This window comes from Mus caroli, unplaced genomic scaffold (assembly GCF_978045245.1).
Source record: "Mus caroli unplaced genomic scaffold, Mus_caroli_1 scaffold_13, whole genome shotgun sequence".
NCBI classification, from domain to species: Eukaryota; Metazoa; Chordata; class Mammalia; order Rodentia; family Muridae; genus Mus; species Mus caroli.
In genome coordinates this window covers 3,542,964-3,568,930 of record NW_028227268.1, presented here as the reverse complement: position 1 = coordinate 3,568,930, position 25,967 = coordinate 3,542,964, and the positions used below count along the sequence as shown (strand labels likewise).

The 25,967-nt window shown below is 51.2% G+C and overlaps 1 protein-coding gene and 1 pseudogene across 4 annotated transcripts; one reads left to right on the top strand and one right to left on the bottom strand.

Annotated features, from left to right (window-relative positions):
• Positions 1-7,871: 7,871 nt before the first annotated feature.
• LOC110304586 (large ribosomal subunit protein eL18 pseudogene) lies at positions 7,872-13,425 on the bottom strand (annotated as a pseudogene).
• On the top strand, positions 13,288-25,382 carry Engase (endo-beta-N-acetylglucosaminidase). Of its 4 annotated transcripts, none has more exons than XM_021177025.3 (14): positions 13,288-13,542; positions 15,350-15,420; positions 15,550-15,751; positions 17,545-17,693; positions 18,142-18,299; positions 18,825-18,973; positions 19,176-19,341; positions 20,663-20,766; positions 21,060-21,168; positions 21,344-21,534; positions 21,977-22,125; positions 22,678-22,783; positions 23,052-23,166; positions 23,321-25,382. In XM_021177025.3, exons 1-14 carry the CDS (start codon positions 13,424-13,426, stop codon positions 23,732-23,734), a joined length of 2,202 nt encoding a protein of 733 aa, XP_021032684.1. In that variant the 5' UTR covers positions 13,288-13,423; the 3' UTR covers positions 23,735-25,382. The 4 variants fall into 4 exon arrangements, with proteins under 4 accessions (XP_021032684.1, XP_021032683.1, XP_029340020.1 ...); XM_021177024.3 differs by having other exon boundaries at positions 22,675-22,783; XM_029484160.2 differs by having other exon boundaries at positions 13,526-13,542; positions 15,554-15,751; positions 22,675-22,783.
• Positions 25,383-25,967: the final 585 nt, after the last annotated feature.

The window sequence follows — 25,967 nt, the reverse complement described above, 5'->3', positions numbered from 1 at the left end:
GACCTATACCTGAAATGGAGGATATGTCCTATTGTAGTAAAATTAAGGACTTGTCTGTCTGTCTGTCTCTATCTATCTATCCCTATCTGTTTCTATCTCTATCTATCTATCTATCTATCTATCTATCTATCTATCTATCTATCTATCTATCTACCTACATATCTATCATCCATCCATCATCTATCATTTATCTATCTATCTATCTATCTATCTATCTATCTGTCTGTCTGTCTGTCTGTCTGTCTGTCTGTCTGTCTGTCTGTCTATCTATCTATCACCCATCCATCATCTATCCATCATCTATCTATCTATCTATCTATCTATCTATCTATCTATCTATCTATCATCCATCCATCCATCCATCTATTATCTATCTATCTGGTATGTGCAAGTGCGCAAGCATGTCACAATATTTATTAGAGGAGAACTTGGGGAGTTGGTTTTCGTCTTCCACCATGTGGTTCTGGGGATCGAACTCGGGTTGTCAGGCTTGGCAGTAGTGAGCCTGGTTACTGCTGAGCCATCTCACCAGCCCTAGCTAAGAAACTGAACAAAGCTGCTTTGTGCTTATGTGCCTGAGTGTATGTGTACACACCATATGCATTTGGGAGCCCATGAGAGGGGTTGAAAACCCTCAAACAGTCAATGGAGGTCAGAGGATGTGGGGTCACTGGAGCTACACATGGTTGTGAGCCACCATGTGGCAGCTGGGAACAGAACCTATGTCCTCTGGAGGTGCTCCTACATGCTGAGTCATCTCTCCAGCCCTGACACGCAGAGACTTTTGGATAGGCTAAGTAGTGAGAAGGCTAGGCTGATTCCATGACAGGCTTCAAATCGACCTAAATCTCTCTTTCCAAGAATTGGGCAATTCCAGCAAGTCCAGGCCTCAGAAGCTGCCCTGCCACCTGGCCTGAGGCAAGGACAATGGGTCAGCAGCAGTTTCCAGACTTCCTTAGCTAGTTCCTCAGTATCAGTTTCCAGACCGACACCCCCCCCAGCAAGTTTCCAGCCCCCACACCCCGGTAATCGGTGGTCTCTCTGTCCTGGTAATGGGAGACCCCAGCATGCTGGACTTCTGCAGAATAAAACACTCTTTGTATGTACATACTATTTGAGTCCAGGGTATCATTCTTCAGTGAATCATGGACCCTTACAGTGAGAACCAGAAGAAGAAGTTATGCAGCCTTTAGAACTTACTGAGAATGCCCGAAGCTAGTGTGAGGGCAGGGCTGGTGGCCTGTAATCCTAGCTGTGAGGATTCCAAGATAGGAGGATTTACTCCCATTGCAGGGCCGGTTTGTGTTACATGGTGAGTTCCAGGCCAGTCCAGGCTACAGAGGATCCTTGTCTTTAAATCAAATCAAACCAAACCAAACCCAGCCTTCTCTGCCTAGTTCACCTTAAGTCAGAGCCGATTAGAAACAGACCAAACAAACTTCCCTTTAACAGGCCCAACAAACTTCCTTTTTGAAAACAGAGGGAAGAACAACAAAAACAAATCCAAAGAAAACTGCAGGCAAGACAACAAAGGCAGAAATTAAAGAAACGGAAAACAAACAAAAAGGGTTTTTCTTTCTTCTTCTTCTTCTGTTTTTTTAAAGACCCAACACAGATGGGGGAGTCTGCCAACAAAAAGCGTCAGGAAAGAAAGAGAGAAAAAAAGACACACACACACAGACGCGGGAACAGCAAGTGCATAGGGGCCGGGTGCTTTTTTTCTTTTTAAATCAAAGAGTCAAGAGTATGACCAGGATCAATTTAATACCCTACATTTGAGAGCCTTGATGAAATGGACACTTTTCGAGGAAAACATTTAGTAAAAATATTGGCTCGGTAAGAAAGAGTGAGATCTGAAGTCCTTAACCAAAGGGAAGCTGGAGGTTAGAGACCCCTCACCTCCCAGAGGCATCTGAGGAGGCAGAGCCTGACAGTGATGACCCTGCTGTAGGGACAGTTGAGCTGAACAGGAGAGAGCAGGGCCACACACATCTGCCCACGTGGAAACCTCGAACCCTGCTCTGTGAGCTATGAAGAGAGCTAAGATGAGTGGCACACACGTGTGCTCCTTCATGGATGCAGGAGGCATCAGTAGTTACAGTGTGTAGCAGGTGCTTCCCACCAGAAGAGGGGAAGAAAACTTCCTGGGAAAGCCATGGGGGAGCTGCTGTACCCCATAGCTAGACAGTCCTGAAGACTATGCAATGTGCTGTCAAAGCAACGGCTGTTTCAATGTTGTGTCCACCACGGGAGCAGAAAGAAAGCCCAGCACAGTGTCTAGAAGGCTGCAGGGAAGTGCCTACTGATCTGAAGCCGAGGGGGACAGCCTTGGCGGAGCCCCTTTGATAGTGAATATTAAAACAGAAAATGAGAGATGGGTGTAACAATTCATACCTTTGATTCCAGAAGAAAACATATTGATATGAGGTAAGGGCAGTCTGGTCAACATAACAAGTTCCAGGACAGCCAGAGCTATGTAGTGAGACACTGTCTCAAAACAAAAACAAAACAAAAAATCCCCACACAAACAACAACAAAATGGAAATGTGGGGCTCAAAAGATGTCTGGGTGGGTTAAAAAAAATGTTTGCTGAGTGTTCTGGTTTCATTTCTGCTGCTGGGATAAAATATCCTGACAAAGCAACTTGGGGAGAAAGGGCCTATAGGTCCAGGCTATAGTCCGTCCCTGTGGGGAAGTCAAGATAGGATCTTGTCACTTCACGTCCACATCCAGGAGCAGAGAAAATGAATTCACGCATTCTCACTTATTCCCTTGGGCTCAGGTCCATTTCTCCGAGTGTAGTTCGGGACCCTTGACTAGGGAATGGTGCTGCCTACAGTGGACTGATAACTTAACCATGTCAATTAACTTAAGACACTGCCCTCCAGACAAGCCCATCCACAAGCCTAGTGCAGACAGACCCTCACTAAGACTGTCTTCCCAGGTGATTGTAGGTTGTATCAGGTTGGCAGTTAGAGCAGATCACTGAAATGTAGAAGCTTGACAATGGTTTTGGATCCCTGGAACCCACAGATGCTGCGGCATGTTTCTACAATCTCAGCCTTCCTATAGTAAGATGGGAGGCAGAGGTAGAATAGGCTGGGAGCTCCTGAGTCATCTAGGCCAGTGTAAGAAGCGCAGCCGCAGGCAACAATGTCAACACCGCTGCAACACTGTGGACAGAAAGCCCTGACTCCAACAGTCATCCTCTGCATTGCTACAGTGTGCCACGATGGCCTGTGTCTGTGCATATTTCAAGTATTTTAAAACATCTACCAGCAGCAACTGTTCTGTTTTCACCATAAAAAGGCAGCTTTTTTTGGTAAAGGTATTCATTTTAACATTTTTAAAGTTACCATGCTTGTAGAGGGTGGTCCTGATGTTAAAGTCTTGCTCCCCATTTGGTCCTTGATTTGTTAGTAAATAAGGCCGGGGGCCCTGAGCTGGGCAGTGGTGGGGCATACCTTTAATTCCAACACTTGGGAGGCAGAGGCAGGCGGATTTCTGAGTTCAAGGCCAGCCTGGTCTACAGAGTGAGTTCCAGGACAGCCAGGGCTATACAGAAAAACCATGTCTCAAAAAAACCAAAAAAAAAAAAAAAAAAAAAAAAAAGGCTGGGGCCCCAGTTGCTGGGCAGAAGGTACAGGTGGGACTTCTGGATCCCAGGAGATAAAGGCAGAAGCAGGGAAGAGTAGGATTTTCTGCCTTGCTTTGGAGGACTAAGAACATGGCAACACTGTGAGGTTTGGGGGGTGCGGGGAGCTGGGGCCTGGAGCCTCTGTTACAGTCAGGTGGCCAAGGATGTTTGGCAGGGGCTAGGTGGAACTAGCCATTGAAGTTTACGGCAAATGGAGAGACGGAGATAACGAATTGATAAGGGCAAGCTTTTCTATGTGGGTGATCTTAACACCCAGCAATTGTGCCAAGAAGTCAAGCTGTAAAGTAACAAACTGTGTGTGCAGTCTTTTATCCTCAGACTCAGGGAGGCCGGGTGGAGACTGGTAACTCCGCCCACTTCCCAGAGCAAAGGTGGGCAGAGCAAAAGGGAAGCCAGGTCAGGGCTCCAGAACATGGCCAGTCCTGGAGCCAAAGGCGGTAACATAAAACTACACGATACAAGTGCTGGCTTAGGGACACACCTCTGTATCTTCAGCTCCTCCAGAGTCTGAGGTGGGAGGATCCCTCAAGGACAGGAGATCAAGACTATCTTGTGTTAACATAGTGACACAAAACCAAACAAACAGGGCTGAGGAGTCAGCTCAGTAAGTGAGGACCAGAGCTCACGTCTACAGAACTCACATACATGCTGGGTGGGAATGGCTGTGTGCCTGTAATTCTTGTCTTGGAAGACAGAGACAGAGCATGCTGGATGGCAAGACTGGACATATCGATGAGCTCTGGGTTTGACTGAGAAGCCCTGCCTCAGTGAATAAGCTGCAAAGCAACTGAGGATGATTCTTGACATCAATCTCAGGGTCTCCACATGCTCTCCCACAGCCACACTCGTATATGTCTACACACGTAAATATGGACACCAGACGCACAAATGCAAATATGCACACACATGCACCATATACACATGTACAGTGCACACATGCACATCTACTCAACACACATGCATACTACACACACTCACATGTGCGCACATACACACACCACATAAGTTGCACATCACACACACATGTAAATAGGTCCATACACATGCAGATATGCACACACACATGCATACCATACATATACACAACACACACTTTTACATGCACACACACTTGAAAATGGAAAAGGAGTTAGTGGCTTGTTATTTATACCAATATACAAATTTATCAATAGGTTTGTAAGTAGATTATGAGCTTTTAAAATTATAGCAAAGCTGATAGTGGTGGCCCACGTCTTTAATCCCACCACTATCAGCTAATTTAGGAAGCAGAGGCAGGTAGATCTCTGTGAGTTCAAGGCCAGCCTGGTCTGCAGAGTGACTTCTAGGCCAGGTCAGGTTTGCAGTGAGACCCTGTCTCAAAACAAAACAAAACAAAACAAAACAAAACAAAACAAAACAAAACAAAACAAGAGAAGAGAGATAAACTAGAGCCACATAAGCCAACAGGCTCAATTTAGATCTTTCTTATTGTGTGTGTATGAGTATGTTGCCTATGTGTATGTGTGTAAATGGTGTACATGTCCCATACCCCTGGAGGCCAGAGCTGGAGCTACAGGTGGTTGTGAGCTACCATGTAGGTGCTGGGACTCAAACCCAAGACCTCTTGGGCAGCGAATGCTCTTAATTGCTCAGCTCTTCATCTCTCCAGACTCCACAAAGCTCAAGTAAAAGAGCATTGCTCAGTTAAACCACTAAAACACAGAAGAACATTTACAACGTGACACCATTTTTATAAAACACAGTTTCACACAAGCACACACGCATGTTTTAAATACGTGTCTTAGTCAGGGTTTCTATTCCTGCACAAACATCATGACCAAGAAGCAAGTTGGGGAGGAAAGGGTTTATTCAGCTTGCACTTCCATACTGCTGTTTATCACCAAAGGAAGTCAGGACTGGAACTCAAGCAGGTCAGGAAGCAGGAGCTGATGCAGAGGCCATGGAGGGATGTTCTTTACTGGCTTGCTTCCCCTACCTTGCTCAGCCGGCTCTCTTATAGAACCAAGACTACCAGCCCAGAGATGGCACCACCCACAAGGGGACCTCCCCGCCTTGATCACTAATGGAGAAAATGTCTTATAGCTGGATCTCATGGAAGCATTTCCCCAATGGAAGCGCCTTTCTCTGTGATAGCTCCAGCCTGTGTCAAGTTGACACAAAACTAACCAGTACAAATACCTATGCATGTCTTGAAGCGTATTCTAGGATGTCTACAGGATGCAGGTTAGCCTGGCAATATGGGTGGAGTGTTGAGGGGTCTGTAGAGGAGAGGCAAACCTACCAGGGTGGGGAGAGAACTTCCTTCTTGGCTGCAGTAGCATAGAAGAACACACCTCACTAAAGGAGTAGAGTCTAACACATGGGTCTGTAGATGCGATATGGTTCTTTTGCTATGCTGGGGATAAACCCAAGGCCCTGCCCCCAAGCTGACGTTTCTTCCTAATCATGAACAGACCAGCCTCTATTCTATGCAATAGATGTTAGCTCTGTGGGACACTGGCAGAGCAGGGGTCTGTAAGGTGGGACCAAGGTGATAGAAGTGTGTGTGTGTGTGTGTGTGTGTGTGTGTGTGTGTGTGTAAGGCTGGTGCAAATGTGGGATGTGTGTGCATTTTCTGTGGGGGTTAAGGCAAAGGGACTTCCTTATTACATTGGCACAGGAGGCCCAGCACAAGGGTTGTGGAACTCTGCTCCTTTGAGATGTAGCTGTTTCCTTAAAGCTACAGAGCGATGATGTGGGGTTTAGCCCGAGGGATTCCATTCTGCACTGGTCAGGCCTTCCATAATGTTCATTTTATAACTGTTTGTGCGGTTACAAGAAAACAAGGGGCATGGGACACAAAGACAGGCATCCCAGGTGGCATTCCTTCACTGTGGAAGATGGAGCAGGTGGGTTACTTGAAGGCATGTTGGCTGGAGCGTGCCAGGAGCCGTCAACCCCTGGCTGGGCAGGCTGTCGAGCAGGTGTGTAGACACAGCCTCCAGTGGGCAGGAAGCTGGGCCAGGCAGCGGGAGCCCGAGGTCAGCCCTGGCTTCTCTCATGCAGTAAGACAAGCTGAGTGCCTGGGAAACCGCAGACAGACGTAACAGATGGGAGGGTTTGCTTGTGCCTCAGCTGTTCTGGGGCAGACGCCTGAATGGAGGGACAATGGGATTTATTGCTGACAGAACACAATGAGAAAGAACGAGATAAAACATTTTGCATAAGCAAATAAACACACACACACACACACACACACACACACCAGTTCAAACCAGGGGAAAAAACAGACAGCCTTGCAAGGCAGACTGATGTCCCAAGGTTTCTCAAATCTCTTACACAAAGTCCCCAACTAATCCACTTAGTGGCTTTCTGACCCTAGGACAGGGCAAAGCACACACACACACACACACACACACACACACACACACACACCCTTTTCTCTTTCCACTCCCTGAATGCTGTTCAGCAGGTTTAAGGAGGTGCTCGACGGTTATCAGATAGACTTTGTGCTAGATCCTGTAGCTCAGCTGCAGGTGTTCAGAGCAGATCTGTGGGCTAAATTCCTGAACAGCAATAAAGGCAGTTTTAAAAAAAGTATTGTGTGTGTGAGGTGTATGTGTGTTGTGTGTGTGTGTGTAGTGTGTGCATGTGTGTGTGTGTTGTAAGTGTTGTGTGTTTTTTGTGTGTGTTGTATGTGTTGTGTATAAGTGTACGTGTGTTGTGTGTATGTGGTATGTGTTTTTTGTGTGTTGTATGTTTTGTGTGTGTGTTGTATGTAAGTGTTGTGTGTGTTGTGTGTAAGTGTTGTGTGTATGTGGTGTGTGTTTTTTTGTGTGTTGTATGTTTTGTGTGTGAGTTGTATGTGTTGTGGGTATGTTGTATGTGGTGTGTGTTTTGTGTATGTGTTGTGTATAAGTGTTGTATGTGTTGTATGTGTTTTGTGTGTGTGTTTTATGTGTTGTGTGTAAGTGTTGTGTGTAAGTGTGTGTGTTGTGTGTTGTGTGTATATGTGGTGTAAGTGTTGTGTGTTGAGTGTGTTGTGTGTGTGTGCCATGTATAAGTGTGTGTTATGTGTGTGTGTTATGTGTAAGGGTTATGTGTGTTGTGTGTGTGTGTGTTGGAGGCTAGAAGTTGACACTCGGTATCATCTATTATGTTCCACTTTATCTTGTTTTGTTTTTCAACATCCAAAGCATTTTTTTAAAAAATTTAATAACAGTAAGACTCAGGGTTAGTTTTTATAGCCACAGCCAGCCCTTCGAGAGACCCCTTGCACGCTTGAACATCTGGCCCTTAGAGCTGACAGAATTTCGTGAAGCCGTGTGGAGTTTCTGGGGCCTTGGCCAAAATGCCCGTAGACCTTTCGATCCTTCTGAGGCCCAGACAGGAGCACAGTGCCACGGCTCTTGGGAGCCTCCAGGGCCAGCTGGTTGAAGGCGAGGATCTTAAGGATGTGACTTTGGCCCAGACAACTGTTGCACGGTCACCTGCAGTGCACACACAGGCAGCTTGGACGCATCATCCGTGACCGTTCCCAAACAACAGCTGTTTTGTTCTCTCAGCCGGCGGGAAGCTTTGTCTTTTGGACCATGCAGGACAGGAACGGAGATGGTCAGCTCGTGCCACTTACAAATAACCTTTTCAACAAAACCTGATTGTGTGGCTTGGCTCACAGCTGCAGGTGCACGGCCCAGCTCTGGGACTCCTCGGGCTGAACATTTCTGTTCTTGTTGGGGTGAATGTTAGCAACCCTGATGGTGCATCTGTAGGTTCACAACATTTACCTTGTTTTTAAATGTGTGTCTCATATGTGTAGGTTCCTGTGGAAACCAGAGGAGAACATTGGATGTCCTGGAGCTAGAGTTACAAGCAATTGTGAGCTGCCCCAACGTGGGTGCTGGGAATTGAACTCAGGTCCTCTGGAGGAGCAGCAAGCACTTTTAAAAAAAGATTTATTGATTGTGTGTGTGTGTGTGTGTGTGTGCGTGTGTGTGTGTAGTGAGTACACCATCACTGTCTTCAGACAGATCAGAAGAGAACATTGGGTCCTATTACAGATGGTTGAGAGCCACTATGTGTTTGCTGGGAACTGAACTCAGGGCCTCCAGAAGAGCAATCAGTGCTCTTAACCTCTGAGCCATCTCTCCAGCCCTCCCCACCACCCTGGCAAGCACTCTTAACTGTTGAACCATCCCTCCAACCCCTCCACTTATACTTTGAGACAAGTTTTCTCACTGTCTGGCTATGAGAGTGAGTGAGCCCAGGATGCCCTGCCTCTGCCTCCTGGCACTGTGATCACAGCCACTAGCCAGCACATTCATCCTCTCTCATGGCATTGGGGATCCAAACCTAGATCTTTCTACTTTCCCAGCAAGCACTGGACCCACCCATGCCCATCCCTCAGCCCCCTAAATGTATTCCTGACTTACAATATTTCCATTGGCTGTGTTTGTCAAGATGAGTCAAGAAATGGATATAGTTGTTAGCCCTAACAGATACAGTTAAACTTGATGAGAGCAATCCTTCAAGGACAGTGTCACTCTCCAGGATTCCTCCCATCTCCTCCGGTACCTGCCTTTGTTTCCTAGATTTCCCATTGTAGTTGAGATTCTTTCTCAAGCCCCACCTGAAGCTGGTTATAACATCTCTGTGAGATATTCACACCACTCAAGTGGCTGTAGAGGACTCCCTTTGGAAACTTTGTACATACTTTGTAAACTTTGTAAACTCTCAAGGTAGGAAAGTGGCCAGCCCACTCCCCACTCCCCAATACCAGCAGCCAGGCCCCCATCAAGATCTCTCTAACTGTCATAACTGTCAGAAAGGTCATCTTTAACCCTTCAACAGGACCCTCCCCAGATTATGCTAATTTTAGGTGAAACGTCTGAACAAAAGCCACCAATCCCTGAATAGGAAAACCCACCAATCCCTGAGCTCCCCCAAGCTCAGGACTTGAAATTCCACCAATAGTCACCCTGGAAATCTCCATCCTAAAAAGCTCCACCTTTCCAAAATCCCTACCTAAGCCGTGTGCTTTGTCCAATTCCCTGCTGCTGTCTGTTCCCTCCTGGGAGCATAGGCAGCCACAGCTGGATTGGTCCCTCCGCACCCTGGATGGCCTCTCCAATAAATCTCTTTGATGAGATTTGCTTCCTGACATGATTTCCATCCGCAGAAGACAATAAGCAGCGAGGGGAAGGAGGGCGAAAGGGAACAGAAGGAGCGGGCTGAGGCTGCTGAGCTCAGCAGTGGAGACCCTCTCCTAGGAGCTGCACCACCTTTGTTTAAAGAGGCTTCCTCTCAGCCGTCTGTGGTTCCTGAGCGCCTGTGACTCAGGAATGCCCCTCCACTGGGACACTGCCCCACCTCAGAGCTGGGTGGTCTCTGTCTGGGCTTCTGAGTCCTAGGACATCTTCCCATCTAAGCAGAGAGGCCGACAACTTCTTTCCTTCTTTTGATGATTAGTGAGAAAGGCAGTCGCTGGCCCTTGTTGATCTATGAAGGTTGTTGCGGTAACTCTCCAACCCAAGAAAGTCCAGGCCATGAAGACACAACTCAATTAATATGAATCCAAGCAGTGCGCCTCGACTGGGCAGATCTACCACTACATTACCATCTTCCCCATCTATTAAGGGGGTCCCCTTAGAACTTGCGGTTTCTCCAGGCCATGTGCTTCTGCTCCACTTTTCTACTTCTTCTTCCTCCTCCTCCTCTGTGTCCTCTTCCTCTTCCATTTTCTCCTCTTCTCCACCCCCCTTCTACTTCACCTTCCCTTTTATCTGCCCAATCATCAGCTCTCCTTTATTTTACAAATTAAGGTGGGAAGCAGGTTTACTAGAAATCACCAGAGTGCTGACTCACTCCTTGTTGGCAGCCCCTCACAGGAGAATGGAATTAGCCTCAAATGTAATTAGTCCTGGGGCTATCTGCAACTCCAGTGTTATCTGTTTTTAACAACAGCCCTCACCTCAGTGGGGGATGAAAAATGCCATTTCTGGAGCCAGATAGGAATAATCACGGGCTGGGAACAAATTTAGGTCACCCCAAATTCCATGTCTCGGTGTGGTAGCAGTTTCATGGAGTTTTTGTAGTAAGAGAACAAAGGAAGTCATAGATCAAGACACCTTCCAAATACACTGTTGGAAACATCAGGGAGGTGCGTTCAGCACAATAAGAACATCTGTGCTATAGGTCTCCCATGCTGTACGGTGACATTCTTAGCTCTGGGGTTGGTGGAACCCAGGGGGCCTGTTTGTACATTCTAAAGGATTTAGCTAATAGTCACAGGACATTAGGTCCCAGAGAGAAGGACAGTGGCTATTCCAGGGGCCAAGATAGGTCAGATAATCTGTGATTATACCCTAGATTGGCCACATTCCAAACTCTCAATAATCAAGGAAGTTCTAACCAGTTAACCAGCTTATAAAATGCAGCTTCTTTCCAGAAACTGTTGTTCATACATCATCTTAGATCAGTCACTATCACAGACATAGGATGTGTTGGGTTCAGTTAAGCACCTTTGCTCCTGGGAGAGCCTGCACAAAGTGGTCCAGGTTGAAGCTGTGTCAACTCTATGGAAGATCCAGGAGGCTGCTTCTGTCCTACCATCCTGTACCCTCTCACAGACTCAGGTGGCAGCCACAATTCCAACCATCAGAGCCTCACGCTCTCCCGGCAGCCAGCAGGAAGCAAGGTAAGAGAAGCACAGTGCTCGCCCAGAGCAACAGACCCTTGACTCCCACACGGGCCCTCAGTTTCCATGCTTCTCCTTCTTCTGGTCTTTGGAGCATTATGGGGACTGAGAGGGAAAGGGCGAGACAGAGTTAGGCTGTGTTATGGGATGCTGTCCTCTGGGCATGACACAACTATTGTCATCTAAATTGATCCCTCGCTCATGATACCTTCACAAGACTGGTCTATCATCATGCCCTTGTAGAAGGAGTGGAGAGTCGGGGGTCAGGTCATCAGACCCTAAACTGAGCATTCAACCAGTTCTTCTTTGTCACTCATGACCCTGTCCTAGATGCACAGGTCTTTGGGGGGGGCACCTAGAGTACAGAGGCAGGGAGTTGTGAGGTGGAGGGACAATCTACACAGCTTTCAAGATAGTTGTGTTTGCTCCACAAGGCGTTATAGTAGATGACTGTGTTTGGGCTTGTGACCTGCTACCTTCTCTCTGTCGCAGCCCCACACAGAGCTCCCCTCCCCACCCTGGGTCAGTGGGAAGAGGTGTCTTGCCAACTGTGACCCACAGATCAGAGTGTCTTGCTCCCCAGCGCCCCTTCCCTGGCCGGCTGGCCAACAGGCAATGTAACCAGGGCCTATATTCAACCACCTTAGTCACCATCCCCACCCTTGGCGTTTATGGATGCTTGGGGCCTCATAAAGCTCAAAGCCTGTAAACAGTAATAAAGAGGCCCAGAGAACTTGGCTTGGGCAAGCTGCTGTGGGGCCAGAAGCTGCAAGCTGCAGAGGGGTATTGGGCTCAGGGAGGAGAAGCCATTTCCTCATCTTCTGGCATTTCTGCTCACCGCTCTGAACACAGGACCATCAAGGTTACTGTGAATCTCTTCTGTGCCCAGGTACTGCGGGAGGTGCCCTCTGGCAGATGCAGCTTCCTGGGCCCTGAATGCTTGAGAGGATTTATTTCCTGCAGAACACAGGCTTAAGAGTAAGAAGAATGCATTCAGGGGAAAACGATCCATGCTCACCATGCTGACCACCCTACAGGGTCTAAGTTGTACAGGACAGATGGAAACAGTCCCTCCAGGTCAGCGGCACTGCCCCCCCATCTCTCCACCTGCCTTTACTCCTAGGTTTCCCATTGTACCTGGCTATAGCATCCCATCGAGCCCTGCCTTAAGCTGGTTATAACACCTCTTTCTTTTGTTCATTAGTAAGAAAAGACAATCGTCAGCCTTTGTTGATCTATGAATGGGATCCAAGAGACTCACTCAGTGTGGACTACAGGAAACTGCAGAATGCTGAGACCAGGAGAAACCGTCTTCCCTGGGGAAGAGCCCCTCTCCAGTTGGTTATCCAATTTCAAACGGTCAGCCCTGAAAACATTTGCATACAAGTAATATTAAAGGGACTGAACAGGTTGTGTTTATATACACACACACACACACACACACACACACACACACACACACGTAGATGACAAAAAAAGAAATAAAAATCATCAAGTTGAAAGAGATCGGATGAGGCACACAGGAATGATTGGAGGGAGGAAAGGGAAGGGAAACTGATGTAATTATATTTTAATTAAAAAAAAAAGCAGAATATTACAGGCGCCTGTAATCCTAGCAATTGGAGATGGGAATGAGATCCATCCAAGAATCCAGGGATCCAAGAATCCAGGGACCCAGGGAAGCTAGGCCACCAGTCTCTGTGGCCCAGTTCCAGGGCTCATTGCTACCGAGTACCGACTTGGTTGTCGCTGGCAGATTGTTTCATTTGTCTGGAAAGAGAACTTCGTGGCTAACTCTAAATAACACTTTTTTGGGTCTCTTAGAACCTTGGGCTCAGGATCCACGCAGACCCGCCTTTCTCCTAGACCCCGCCTATCAGGTCCCGCCCCGTCTCTCCGGTTATTTAACTCCGGCTCTACACCCGCGGCTTGCAGAACGTGGACAGATCCTAGCCGGAACTCGGTGCGAGCCAACCGCGGCGCTGCACACTCACCATTGGCTGAGAGCTGCGGCAGGGGCAGGCCCAGGCTTGCGATTGGCTGTTGGAGCAGTGTCTGGAGGGCTTAGCGGTCGGCAGTCGCTGACAGTCATGGAGACCTCATCGGTGCTGACCCGGGGAGCTGCAAGGCAGCGGAGCCCAGCGGCCCCAGAGAAGCAGGCGCAGGACCAGCCGGAGCGGAGGCCGGGGCGGCGGAGGCCGGGGCGGAGGTGCGCACGACTGGGCTGAGCTCCAGGTCTGGGCTTGGGGTGGCCATGCTGCCTGTCGTGCGGCGCGACACTGTCAGTTGCTTGCGGACAAACCTGCGTCCCTCCATCCTTCCATCCCCGGTCGCAGACTGGCCACCCGAGCAAGCTAGCAGCTCCCTTGTTCCTAATCTATGACGGACCCTGTCCCAGCCCATCGGGATCTCGTTCTGGCAGGCTGGCGCCAAGGCTACTGCACCTTCCTTTGGCCCTATAGATTAGGCAATCCCGAACATGGATGGCTTTCTGTTCGCGTGATATTTGAACTGAATCTTTAGGGACGAGGACTGTACTAGGTGGATCAGAATGAGCAAAGGCAAAGAAGTGGACAGACATACCCCTCTGGTCCAGGGTTGTAACCCCGTGGTCGGTAGGATACTGGGAAAGGTATCAGTACAAACTTGATGTGGCCCACTTCGTTTTTAAAACCCACAGCAGTGAGACAGATGGGCTATTCAGACTTGAGGATGGTTGCTGACCGACGGGAAAGGTATTTCTGGGTAGAAGCCATCCTAAGAAGGCCTTTTCCTTCTTACTGGAGGGATATTCAGGTGACAGGTGGGCATGGGCAGACGGGATGACTTTGAGTTCCTTTGGGTGCAGCTGAAGGATAAAGGAATCAGCCAGGGGGGCGCCGTCTGGAAGAGGAGTATTTGGGGGTGAGATTTCAAAGGCGGGTGTTTTGGTAAGGCAAGAGGATCACAAGTTTGAGGCCAACCTGGTGTAGTGAGGCCACATCGCAAAATTAAAATGGAAGGTCTTGAGAGAGATTCATGGCAGAGCACTTGCCTAGGATGTAGGAAGTTCTGGATTTGAGCCCCTAGCACCACAAGAAAAAGATGACATCTCCATTTTAGCCTGCTACTGTCTGGCCATCCCCAGAGTTCCAAAGGCTCCTAAGTTTACTTACAGAGGGACAGTGTGATTGATGGCAGAACCTGAGGAGGGAGCTCAAGTCATTCCTGATGGCCTCAGGCCCTGGGGGCTTTTAAGAATGCCAACTTGGATAACTGTGTACCTAAATGGCTACTATAGTGTCTCCTCACTACTCTTTAAAGGATACTTTGAAACATATTAACAAATGAACAGTTTCTGATTTTGCTGTACTCAGACTTTGCAACTTCATGAAGCCAATGTAGTTATTCCTTGTATTATTCAGTTGCTGAAGATGGGGGAGGGGGGGTCGAATGAGTGAGAGTTCCCACCCCATGTGGGCAGGAGACAAAGCCTGGTCCTGTCCTCCTGGGGTTTTCAATTTGGTTGGTACTCGAAGGAAGACCATATCCCTTGGCCAGAGAAGGCCTGTGGTTCTAGGACATGTTTAACTTGGGGTTTTCACCTGTTGGGTGGGGCTGTCATTGGCGTCTGTCCAAGCAGGAGCAGGCTTTAGTTGCTAATAAACAAGATGAACCCCAGATCTCCTTTTTCTGGTGCCGTGCATGCCTCTGGTGTGTATTTTATAAGCCATGTCCTGTGTTATTTAGCCATTTGCTTCCAGCAGTTATTTACCCTGTGGGTGCCTACGAGTGTAGCTCAGTTGACAGAGGGCTCACCTACCATGTGCAGAGCAGAGCCCTAGTTCAATCATCAGTATAAATGGGGGACTGTGGCAGAGCACCCCTCTAATCCCAGCTCATAGAAGGTGGTAGGACCGAGATCAGAAGTTCAGTGTCACCCTTGACTACACAGTTCCAGATTGACCTGGGCTACATAAGACCCTGTGTCAAAAAACAAGAGCAAACCAATCTTTCAAACCCCACCCTTTGCCTAGGATCAACGAGGATCAAGAGGAGGAAGCAGTCTTTAAAGAGGTGGTCAGTTTCACCCCGGATCCTTTACCAGGTGAACCAAAGTTCCCACTAATGTCCCTTCCTGGCCATCACAGTCCCCACTCCCCTCTCTGTCAGAGACGAAGAGTATGTTCGAGTCCCCTGATTGCCATTATTCCTTACGGTTCTCTCCGTGGACCAGCTAGATATTATGACAAGGATACTACCAGACCTATCAGCTTTTACCTGTCGACGCTGGAGGAGCTCCTGGCCTGGACCCCGCTCATGGAGGATGGCTTCAATGTAGCCCTGGAACCCCTGGTGTGTCGCCAGCCTCCACTCAGCAGCCCCAGGCCCCGGACCCTGCTGTGCCACGACATGATGGGTGGTTACCTGGAGGACAGGTGAGGCTCTGGTGCAGTGCTGGTCTTATTACTGGCCATCCCGGGATGGAAGAAGGTAGAGAGCAGTCATAGAACCCTGGACAGAGTTATGGAAGCAGGTTCCAGATGGGCCTCTGACACCTCAGGGAGAGAAACTCAGTCCCAGGTTAACCTTCCTGTGGCAGAAGCAATATGGAATTGGGCGAGCTCTCGTCTGTTTTAGCCGCAGACAGCTAGTCCCTCTGGCCCAGCAGCCTTAGCCTCATCTCATTTGTCTGTTGCGCTTCCCCTAGGCTCTGTCCTGGTTCGGGCCTCTTGCCCTGGCTTCCTGTGCTGTCTTCCGCCTCACTCTCCTAGCTATGCACGAGCTAGCTAGAGAGACATTTTTAACATCTATTGAACACTCTCGGACAGGATGATTGATGGGAAGTTGAGTCAGACCCAGCTGCCCAGCCAGGGGGTGTGGCCAACCTGTAGATCCAGGGACATGGCCCTGAGGGCAGTGCTGACCCTGTGCAGGGACCGGAAGCCTGAGACAGGGCCTGTGTGTGCTCAGCCTTCCTGCTTCCTGCGCCTTCATCTGCTCACAGAGGCCAAATGCTGTCTGTGCATTTCCGTGGCCTGTGCTAACTCCCTGGTCTGTGAATGAGCTTTCCTCCTCAAATGCGCCGCGATTTATTTTAGAGACTGGGTTTGGCTGTGTAGTTTGGTCTGGTATAGAACTCACTATGTAGCTCAGATGGCTCCTAACTCCAGTCACCCTCCCTCAGGGAACATCACGCCCAGTGTGCTCCTGACTACCTTGAGTGAGTGAGTGTGGGGCCAGAGGTCAGCCTTGGCCTCTGATAGACCTCTGATGCTGTCTATCTTATCCTTGAGACATACTTCCTCACAAGGCTGGAACTCACCAAGTATGCGAGACTAGTCAGTGATGGAAGCAAGCTCCACCCTAAAAAGATATATTTATTTTATATATTTGAGTATGCTGTCGCTGTCTTCAGATACATCAGAAGAGGGCATCGGGTCCCATTACAGATGGTTGTGAGCCAATGTGTGGTTGCTGGGTTTTGAACTCAGGACCTCCAGAAGAGCAGTCAGTGCTCTTAACCGCTGAGCCATCTCACCAGCCCTGAGTTTTTTGGTTTTAAATCCGTTCTGGGGATAGAAGTCATCCAAAGGAAGCATTTTAGTGACTGACCCTCACCCTGTGAACTGGCTGGTTTGTGTGTCAACTTGACACGGGCTGGAGTTATCACAGAGAAAGGAGCTTCAGTTGGGGAAATGCCTCCATAAGATCCAGCTGTGGGGCATTTTCTCAATTAGTGATCAAGTGGGGAGGGCCCCTGGTAGGTGGGACCATCCCTGGGCTGGTAGTCTTGGGTTCTATAAGAGAGCAGGCTGAGCAAGCCAGGGGAAGCAAGCCAGTAAGTAACATCCCTCCATGGCCTCTGCATCAGCTCCTGCTTCCTGACCTGCTTGAATTCCAGCTCTGGCCTCCTTTGGTGATGAACAGCAATGTGGAAGTTTAAGCTGAATAAACCCTTTTCCTCCCCAACTTGCTTCTTGGTCATGGTGTTTATGCAGGAATAGACACCCTGACTCAGACACCCCAGTTCCCACTCCTGACTGCTCTTGACAGAAGAGCCTCAGGTTGTGCCTGCCTTCACCCTTCCCCACAAGGTCTCACACAGCAGGCTTCAGTCAGAGCCAGTGACCATAGCTGAAGAACAGCACTTGAGACAAGTCTAATCCACGAGCAATCACTGTGTCCTGATTCTGTGTCTTGGGGCCCGACTATTCCGTGTCTTCACCAGGTTCATTCAGGGCTCAGAGGTGCAGAACCCCTATTCCTTCTACCACTGGCAGTATATCGACATCTTTGTGTACTTCAGCCACCACACGGTCACCATCCCCCCAGTGTGCTGGACCAATGCCGCACACAGGCACGGGGTCTGCGTGCTGGGTAAGAGCCAGGTGGTTAGCGTACCCATTGGGTGGTCCTGTAATTGAGCGGTAGCAGTGTCCGTGGGTTCGGATGGGTGTCTGCACACTTTCCCAGAGAGGGCCAGATGGCATCTATGTTTTTAGCATGTGGGCCATTGGTCAGGGTGGTGGTGACCAGCCTAGGAACATCTGTAGATGATGGGCAGCCAGACGGGCCTGCTGTGTCCCAGGAAAGCAGTGCTCACCTGAGCGGTGGCTGGATCTGGCCTGAGGCCATAGTTTGCCAACCACTGGGTCAGTCAGTGCATCTCCGGCTTTGTTCTGAACCCTCCGTGACCACATCCCAAAGGACCACTCACTGAATGTCTACTTTTCCCAATAGTCCTGGTGTCCCGGAAGCACACTTGTCCGAGCCCTGGGTCGGAAGAGAGCTATCTGTGCAGCCGTTTCCGCCTCTTGTCTCACAGGGACCTTCATCACAGAGTGGCAAGAGGGAGGCAGGCTCTGCGAAGCCTTCCTGGCCGGGGATGAGCCCTCCTTCCAGGCCGTGGCCGATCGGCTGGTCCAGATTGCTCAGTTCTTTCGTTTTGACGGCTGGCTCATCAACATCGAGAACTCCCTGACTGTGAGCGTTTGTTTCAGTGGGGTCCTGGTGCCAGTCCCCCTCACCCCTCGCTTTGCAAATTCCTCTTTGCTTGTTTCTCCTGACCCGACCCCTTTCTTTACTCCTGCCCCTTTGCTTGGCCCCTCTTGCCCTGCACCCAGCCCCTCGGCCATAGCAGCAAGATCCATTTCTCACATCCCAGTGAGGACTAGCTGCTGGGAAGAGGAGCCCAGCTAGTTCTTGAGCTCCTCTGGTGTGCCCTCTTCGGCTTCTTCCTCAGTGTGCCCACACCCTTTTCCCCTATCCCTGCTTTGGGCTTGTGGGCTTTGCCCCCCTCCCTTTTTTTTTTTCTTATCTTTTCCTGAGTTCTGGGCTATGGTTTTTCCTGTCCAGCAAGGATGGCTAGGTCCTCCCTGATGGCCATGAGACATGGGAAATTTTTGGTGTGGTTGGCTCTTGTGGCCTCCCCTGTCTACTATACTGAGTCATTTCTCATGACAGTCGTGCCCAGCCTCGAAAAGGTCTCATCTCCCTCCTCTCTTGCAGCCAGCTGCCGTGAGGAACACACCTTTATTTCTCCAGTACCTGACTGCACAGCTCCATCAGCAGGTCCCTGGAGGTCTGGTGCTGTGGTACGACAGTGTGGTACAGAGCGGGCAGCTCAAGTGGCAGGATGAACTGAATGATCAGAACCGGTGAGCATAGGATGGCTGTGCAGGAAGATGAGCTGGCCAGGCCATGGGCATCCCATGTGGGCCTCTCGGGTGGGACCATTCCCCACTGGGCAGCCCCCGTCCCTGGGTGATATGTGCCCGTGAGCATCAGGGAGGCGGACTGCAGCAGCTAGGGGCCCCATCCAGCTGGGCCTGGCCTCAGCCGGTCCTTGCCACCTCTCAGGGTCTTCTTTGACTCCTGCGATGGCTTCTTTACCAACTATAACTGGCGGGAGGACCACCTGCAGCGGATGGTGGCACAGGCCGGGGAGCGCCTGGCTGACGTGTACGTGGGTGTGGATGTGTTTGCTCGGAGCAATGTGGTCGGAGGCCGTTTTGATACTGACAAGGTAAGCAGTGGCCTTCGCATCAGGGCTGCTGGTCTGGTCTGCATGCCCTCTGTGGCCTCTGTCTTGGGGTTCTTCCATTCTTACTAGTACCTCAAAGGAAACCAGGGTACCCTGGTGTTCCCAGGACCCGTCCTACATCTCTCCCACCCACCCTTCCAGTCACAGGCAAGGATCCTGTCCCCACCCATGTATCATTTCCCATAGGCACAGATTTCCTCCTGGGCTACGTGCACAAGCCTCGGAACACATTGAGTGACCTTTTGTGTCACTAGGCAGACATAGGGGGCATGTCGGGGTTGGGGAGGCTGTAGTGGGCAGAGGTGAAGCAAGTGGTTTTGGGAGAGGGAGGGGGAGGAGGGAAGGAAAGGTGAGAGCAGACTCCGCTCCTATCTGTCAGTCCTGCCTTTCCCCTAGGTGCAGGGTTCTCAGTCATGAGGAAGCTATAGATGAATCATTTAATCCAGTGCCCAGGTTTCACTTCTGTTGTGATAAAATACCCTGACACAATGCAGCAGGAGACACGGGGTTTAATCTCAGGTTACAGTGCGTCGGTGTGTAGGGAAGGGAAGGCATCTATCACAGCAATCAGGACCCGTGGGAAATGACACGGGTGCCTGCTTGTTCTCAGCTAGCTTTCTTTGCCTTTATCCCATCAATCTTTATTTTTGAGACAGGGTCTCTCTTTGTAGACATGGCTGCCCTGGAACTTGCTTGTAGACTAGGCTGGCCTTGATCTCCCTGTCTCTGCCTCCTGGGGTTGAAGATCACCAAGCCCAGCTTTTCCTCTTTTATACTGTTCAGGACCACCCAGCCTAGGGAATGGTACCGCCTACAAAGGGCTAGGTCTTCCCTACATCAAATAACAAGGCTAGTATCACACCCAGGCCTCCCCGCAGGCAGACCTAATGCAGACCACCTCTCAGTGAGACTCCCTTCCTAGGTGAGTCCATGTGTGCCAAGCTGACGGTTCAAACTAAGCAACACACTTCCAAAGAACCAGGAACTGAAGATTCTCTACCCTCTGTGATTCTAGTAAGGTGACAAGAGGTGTCACACCTTCCTGCTCTGTCCACCAAGATAGGCTCCTTCATGGTTGAGCCCACCCTGTTTTTCTTCAGCTGCCTCTCCAGTACCCCGACCCCCTCTAGCTGTCTCGTGAGACACCAGGGATGAAGCCCAAGACCCTCTGCCTGGAGCTGTGAAGGAAAACTTCTCCTCACTGGCCCTGCCCGGGAGAGCCTTGCCTGTGGGCTGGCATCCAGGAAGCTCATCTGGACTCCGGTCCCAATGTTCAGCACCTCCCTGGTTTCTGTCTCCCCAGTCCCTGGAGCTGATCCGCAAGCATGGCTTCTCGGCGGCACTGTTTGCTCCTGGGTGGGTGTATGAGTGTCTGGAGAAGAGGGACTTCTTTCAGAACCAGGACAAGTGAGTCCCCAAGGGCTTTGGCTTGGGCTGGCAGGAGAGAGGATGTCCTTGCTCTCCAGTGGGGTGGTGACTGGGGACAAGGGGGATCAAATGAGAACAAAGTGGCCACCCTGGGAGCTCCCTGGGATGATTCTGGAGACCAGGCAGGGAGGAGGGAACAGAAGGTGAGAGCAGCTTCCTGCAGATGGCCCCTGACCTGTCCCTAGCTGAGTGCCGCGGGCTGCCTGGATGGCCTCTCTTAGAGATTCCCCCAGCTCCACACCCGGCTGCAGACTCCCTCTTGCCCCCTTTAGGTTTTGGAGACTGCTGGAGCGCTTCCTTTCCACACACAGTATCTGCTCCCTGCCCTTTGTCACCTCTTTCTGCCTGGGCCTGGGTACTCGAAGAGTCTGCTATGGCAAGGTATGCAAGTCATGGTCTCTGTGTCTGGTCTCTGCCTAGGATGGGTGGGAGGGGCTGAAGGGTATGTGTGGGAGAGCCATGTGTGGCTGTCCCTACCCCCTCCATGCACTCTTGCTGTCTGCCTCTGCAGAGGCCACTGCCCCTGTCCCATTTGCCACTTTCCCTCTTTCTTCAGGAGCAAGCAGTGGGGCCCTGGTACCACCCTAGCGCCCAGGAGACACAGCCCCTCTTTGGTGAACATAAGCTGGCTGGTGACAGTCGGGGCTGGGTGAAGACGCACTGCTGCCTGACTGATGCCTGGCACGGGGGCAGCTCTCTGCTGCTCCGGGGCCTGATCCCACCCGAGGTTGACAGTGTAGCTGTGAGGTGGGTGAGTGACAGACAAGTGTGTGGGTCTCTGTCTTCTGTCCTCCGCGTCTGCAGCTAATTAGGCAGAGAGGGTAGGGTCTGCAGGAGCTGATTGAGGACAGGCATTAGATCTCAGATGGCTTCTTTTACGCTGTGGCGAAACACACTGCACAGGGCCCCTGTAGCTTTCTGAAGTGTTACCCAGCTGTGACAGCTGAGTGCAGTGCCAGGCAGGAGTCTGAGGCCGCCCACTGAGTAGTACTTCCTGACATACGGCTGCCTTAGATGGTGCCCGGGAAGAAATTAGAACCAGGACCTTCCAGTCTACAGCAGTCTAGCCATAGAAATGGCCGAGCCCCAGCAGGGCCAAGTATGCAGTTTTCACCACTCCACTCAGAGCCAGGCAGGGAGGGGCTGGGTGAGGACCTCTTCCACCTCTCATCAAGTTCCCCTCCTCCAGGCTGTTCTCTCTGCACATCCCAGTGCCACCCAAGGTTTTCCTGTCCATGGTGTACAAGTTTGAAGGCTCAACAGATGTCCAGGTGGCTTTGGAGCTCACAACAGGAGATGCCAGCAGCTGTCATGTGGGTGGCATGTTGGTGTTAAATGGTGAGAGGCTGGGTGACTTCATGGAAGAGAGGTGGAGAAGGCCCTGGCTCTGGGCGGAGCTGCTGCGGGCAGGGCTGCTGTGGGCGGGTCTGGGCAGCTCCCACCTTGGGTGCAATCTGTGGTTTGTGGTTATTACCTGCATATAGAGACTTGCTAAGCCCAAGCTGTCCTCTGTGACCCTGCTAAGTGGCGTGGTCTTCTGGGCAGGTTGGGTGCAGGTCTCCTCCTCTCTGGGACACTGAGGTGTTCACATTAGAAGGTTATAGAGATGGCAAGTTGGGAGAAGCCAAGATGAGTGAATCTAGCCAGTAAAATACATGCACCCCCCCACTAGTCCTCCAAAGCTTTTTCTCCGTGGTGCCCAAGAGTCTGTTCCACCAGGGATCTTACCTAGACACCCACCCCATCACTGCCCAACCAAAAGTCTTACCTAGACACCCCTCCCCCCACTGCCCCATAGGTGTCTTACGTAGACATCCTTCCCTGCCTCATCCTGCCCCTCTTGGGTTTTCCTGTTGGATTCTCCTTTCTGAAGCCCATGTCTTCCAGCAGAAACTGGCTCACGGCACAGCCCCAGACCCCTCCGGGTACCCCCCACCAGGCTGGCCAGATGGGCCAGCAGTTGTGGCCAGCAGCTCAGTGGGGGCTGGATTCAACGGTGAGTCCCTCTCCTGGCAAGTCCCATAAGGCATTGAGCACACATGGGGGAACTTAGAGTCTGCACTGAGAAATCCTAGAAGAGAGAGAAGGGGAGGCCTGGGTTTGACCCTCCAGGGTTTGGTAACAGTGAGACAAGGACACTCCTTGCAGGCACCTGCTGTAATCCTGGGCCCTGTGACCTGGGGCACCCTTGGGATGCTTCCCCTTCATGCTGCGACTAGGGCCCTCGCCCAGCCAGCTTGTGAGCAGCCTGTGTGCTCTTTCAGCTGCTATGAGGTAAACCTTCATGGGTGCCTGCTCCAGGACCTCTTGGTGAGCTTCTCACGGCCGCCAGGCAGCCGGGAGGAGGAGAACTTCATTTGTCGCCTTGGAGAGATCCAGGTATGTATGTGGGAGAAGGGATGGATGGGAGGGTGTCTGGGCCCCTAGGGAGGACTGGGTGGAAGAGGGATAGATGGAGCACTGAGGAGTAGGTGTGAGGGGATGTCCTTTATCTCTGGGCACCCAGCCAGGCCAACCTTCTCTCTCTTACCAGGTGGTTGATGCCAGCAGCCTTCTGGCCCCTCTGCCCCGGGTGCAGAATGTCACCATTTCTCAGATACGATGGCTTCCTCTGATCACTGGGTCTGAGGGCCTCCCTACCCGGCTCCTCCTCAGCTGCACCCTGCACTGGTCCTACCTGCTGCTCCGAGCCCGCTGCTTCCGCATTCACTGCTGGAAACTGACAGGAAGCAGCTCCGCGGCAGAGTCCCCAGAGACAGAGAAGCCCACGTTCCTGGGCCTGGCTTTCGCCAACCAATACCGTGTGGTGGACTTGGCTGTGGAGGCTGCTGGATTTGGGCAGGATGGTCGTGTGGAGTTCCTGGTGGAGCCTGTCCCCAGGGAGGGTTTCCCGGTGCCCCAGGCTGAGTGGGGAAAGGCGGTCCTGCTCTTCTCTGTACCACAGTGAGCCCGCTCCAGAGCACAGCGTCTCCTCGCCCACCTCAAGACTCGAGGTTTCCTCTTGGCCAGCCGCCCGAGGCTGCGTGAACTGCCGAGGACAGCCGGATCCCCAGGAGATGAGGTCTCCAGGTTCTGGCTGTGACCTCAGGAAGCTGTGCCCCACGGGTGCTAGGCGAGTTCCCCTTCCACAGTGCTCTCCATGGGATGTGGTTCTCAAGGAAGAAGGAGAAAGTTTGAGGTTTCTTCCGGAAAATTCCATAAAGGCTATTTCTCCGAGGCTGAAAAGGTGCTTCTTTTGAGAATGGCGGCCATTTATCCTGTAGCTTCGACAATCAGAGGCAAACGGCACGGGTGGCAGGCAGTAAGGAAGACTGAGAGGACAGTCAGGGGAGGAGTGGGAGTCAGGGTTGCTCACGGAGTAGCTGGAGTGGTGCTCCCCAGGACCAGGAGCATCATCAGGTGGCTCCTGGCACCACACCCCCACCTGTATAAGGTGGGCCAGCCACATGTCACACTTCAGACTAACCATATGGATGGCGGCTCTGGCAGCTGACTGTCCCAGAGAAGCCCAAATTCCTCACCTGTGTGATATGAGGGTGCTAGCCACCATCTCATGTCCCCCAAGAGGCAGGTGAGCCCCGCCTGCTTCCAGGTACAGTGACATCCTTAGCTGTACCAAAGCCCTGGTGACACTAGGCTGTCTGTGTGGGAACTTCCTGCTGTGTGTCTGCATCCTGGGTGACGACCCCACCACTTTTCCCGCCTCTCCCACAGTGGAACTCTCATCCTTTCTGTGTTCCAAATGTGACCCTCTTTGACACAGCTCTGTGGTCTGACCTGTGGCCCTCATGCTGCAGTATGGGGAGAGGCCGCAAGATGGCAGAGCAGCCTGTTGCCATCTTCCGGGGTGTAGGGACTGAATGGATGGGGTTTCCTCAGATTCCTGAGTGTGGGGCAAGGAGAGAGGCTCCTGCCTGCATGGGCTGAGCGCTGGCTGCCCTCTCACCCCCATCTTCCTCGATTTCCTGGGCACCCTGTTCCTCTTGAGTGAAGTATAAGGGTGAGGACCTAGAACCTGAGATTGGGACCATTCTGCCCTGTCCCATGTGGTCCTACCAGCTCTCACATAGACAGGGTGCAAGGCAGGGCCTCTGGTAAAGCCCAGGCCACTACTGTACTCTGGCATGGCTCTGCCAATCTTGTACGGGATGGGGGTGGGGGAGCACCTGGAGCTGTCGTCCAGAATCTGCCCCGGGAGCCTTGGCTCACCCATGCCCAGCCAGGGTCCTGTGTGACTGGAGTGGAGTCAGTGGGGAGCAGAGCGGCTGGCTGGCTCTGGGCAGGGCAGCAATCCCTGAATGCCCTGCTTCCCCGTGGTACAGAGTATGCTTTTAAAAGTGCTGGTTCCTTCAAATATTTTATGCAGAGAAGGAGAGAAAATTTATAGTGGCAATTATTCCCTCACAGTCTGGTGAGCAAGCAATTAGAAGGAAGGGGGCTTAGCGGAGCCACGGCGTGAGGTAGAGCAGCGCAACCTCACTTCCCAGGAGCACGGCCCCTAGTCCCGGCAACACTGGCTCCTGCGCAGGAAAATTAATCTGCCGGCATTTAAGCTTAGGCCCCTCTGGTGGATATAATCACTCAGAAATAAATTATCCAATGTGAAAAATGAGATGTTGAGTCTTGTGTGATCCAGCTCTGAAGCCTTGGGGTTGGACTCTGCATCTGGACCCTGTGCAGACCTCAGCCCTTTCCTCCCAGTTCCCCTCCCTCCCTCCCTCTTTCCTGATTCCATCAGAAGGAATGTCCTTGACTGTCTCACTGTCCCAGGACACAAGAGGCTGGCGTTGCAGTGGTCACCTTGAAATGAGTGTAGGGTCATACAGCTCAGGGCATCCACACCACAGTGGCCTCCCTCCCTGAACACCATGGCTGTGGAATGTCCAGCATGCCTCTGCTTCTTTAGGTGTGACTTGTCACAGAAGCCACTGGGCCATTCTGTTCCACTAGCCTGCCTTAGGCTGGGGTGCACCAGGCCAACTTGAATAAGGGGCTCAGAATTCCCTCAGTTATTTGCTCTATTTATTTAGTATACAGTCTCCCCATTACCTCCTGGGAGGAAAAAAACCTGCCTAAGGGCTGGGCCCTGAATCCCATTCCTTGGGTGCCCCGTCACCCCTCTGTGCTGGGAGCCGCTATATCAGAAAGAGCCTTCCTGGTTTGAAGAAAGAAATCTTTAT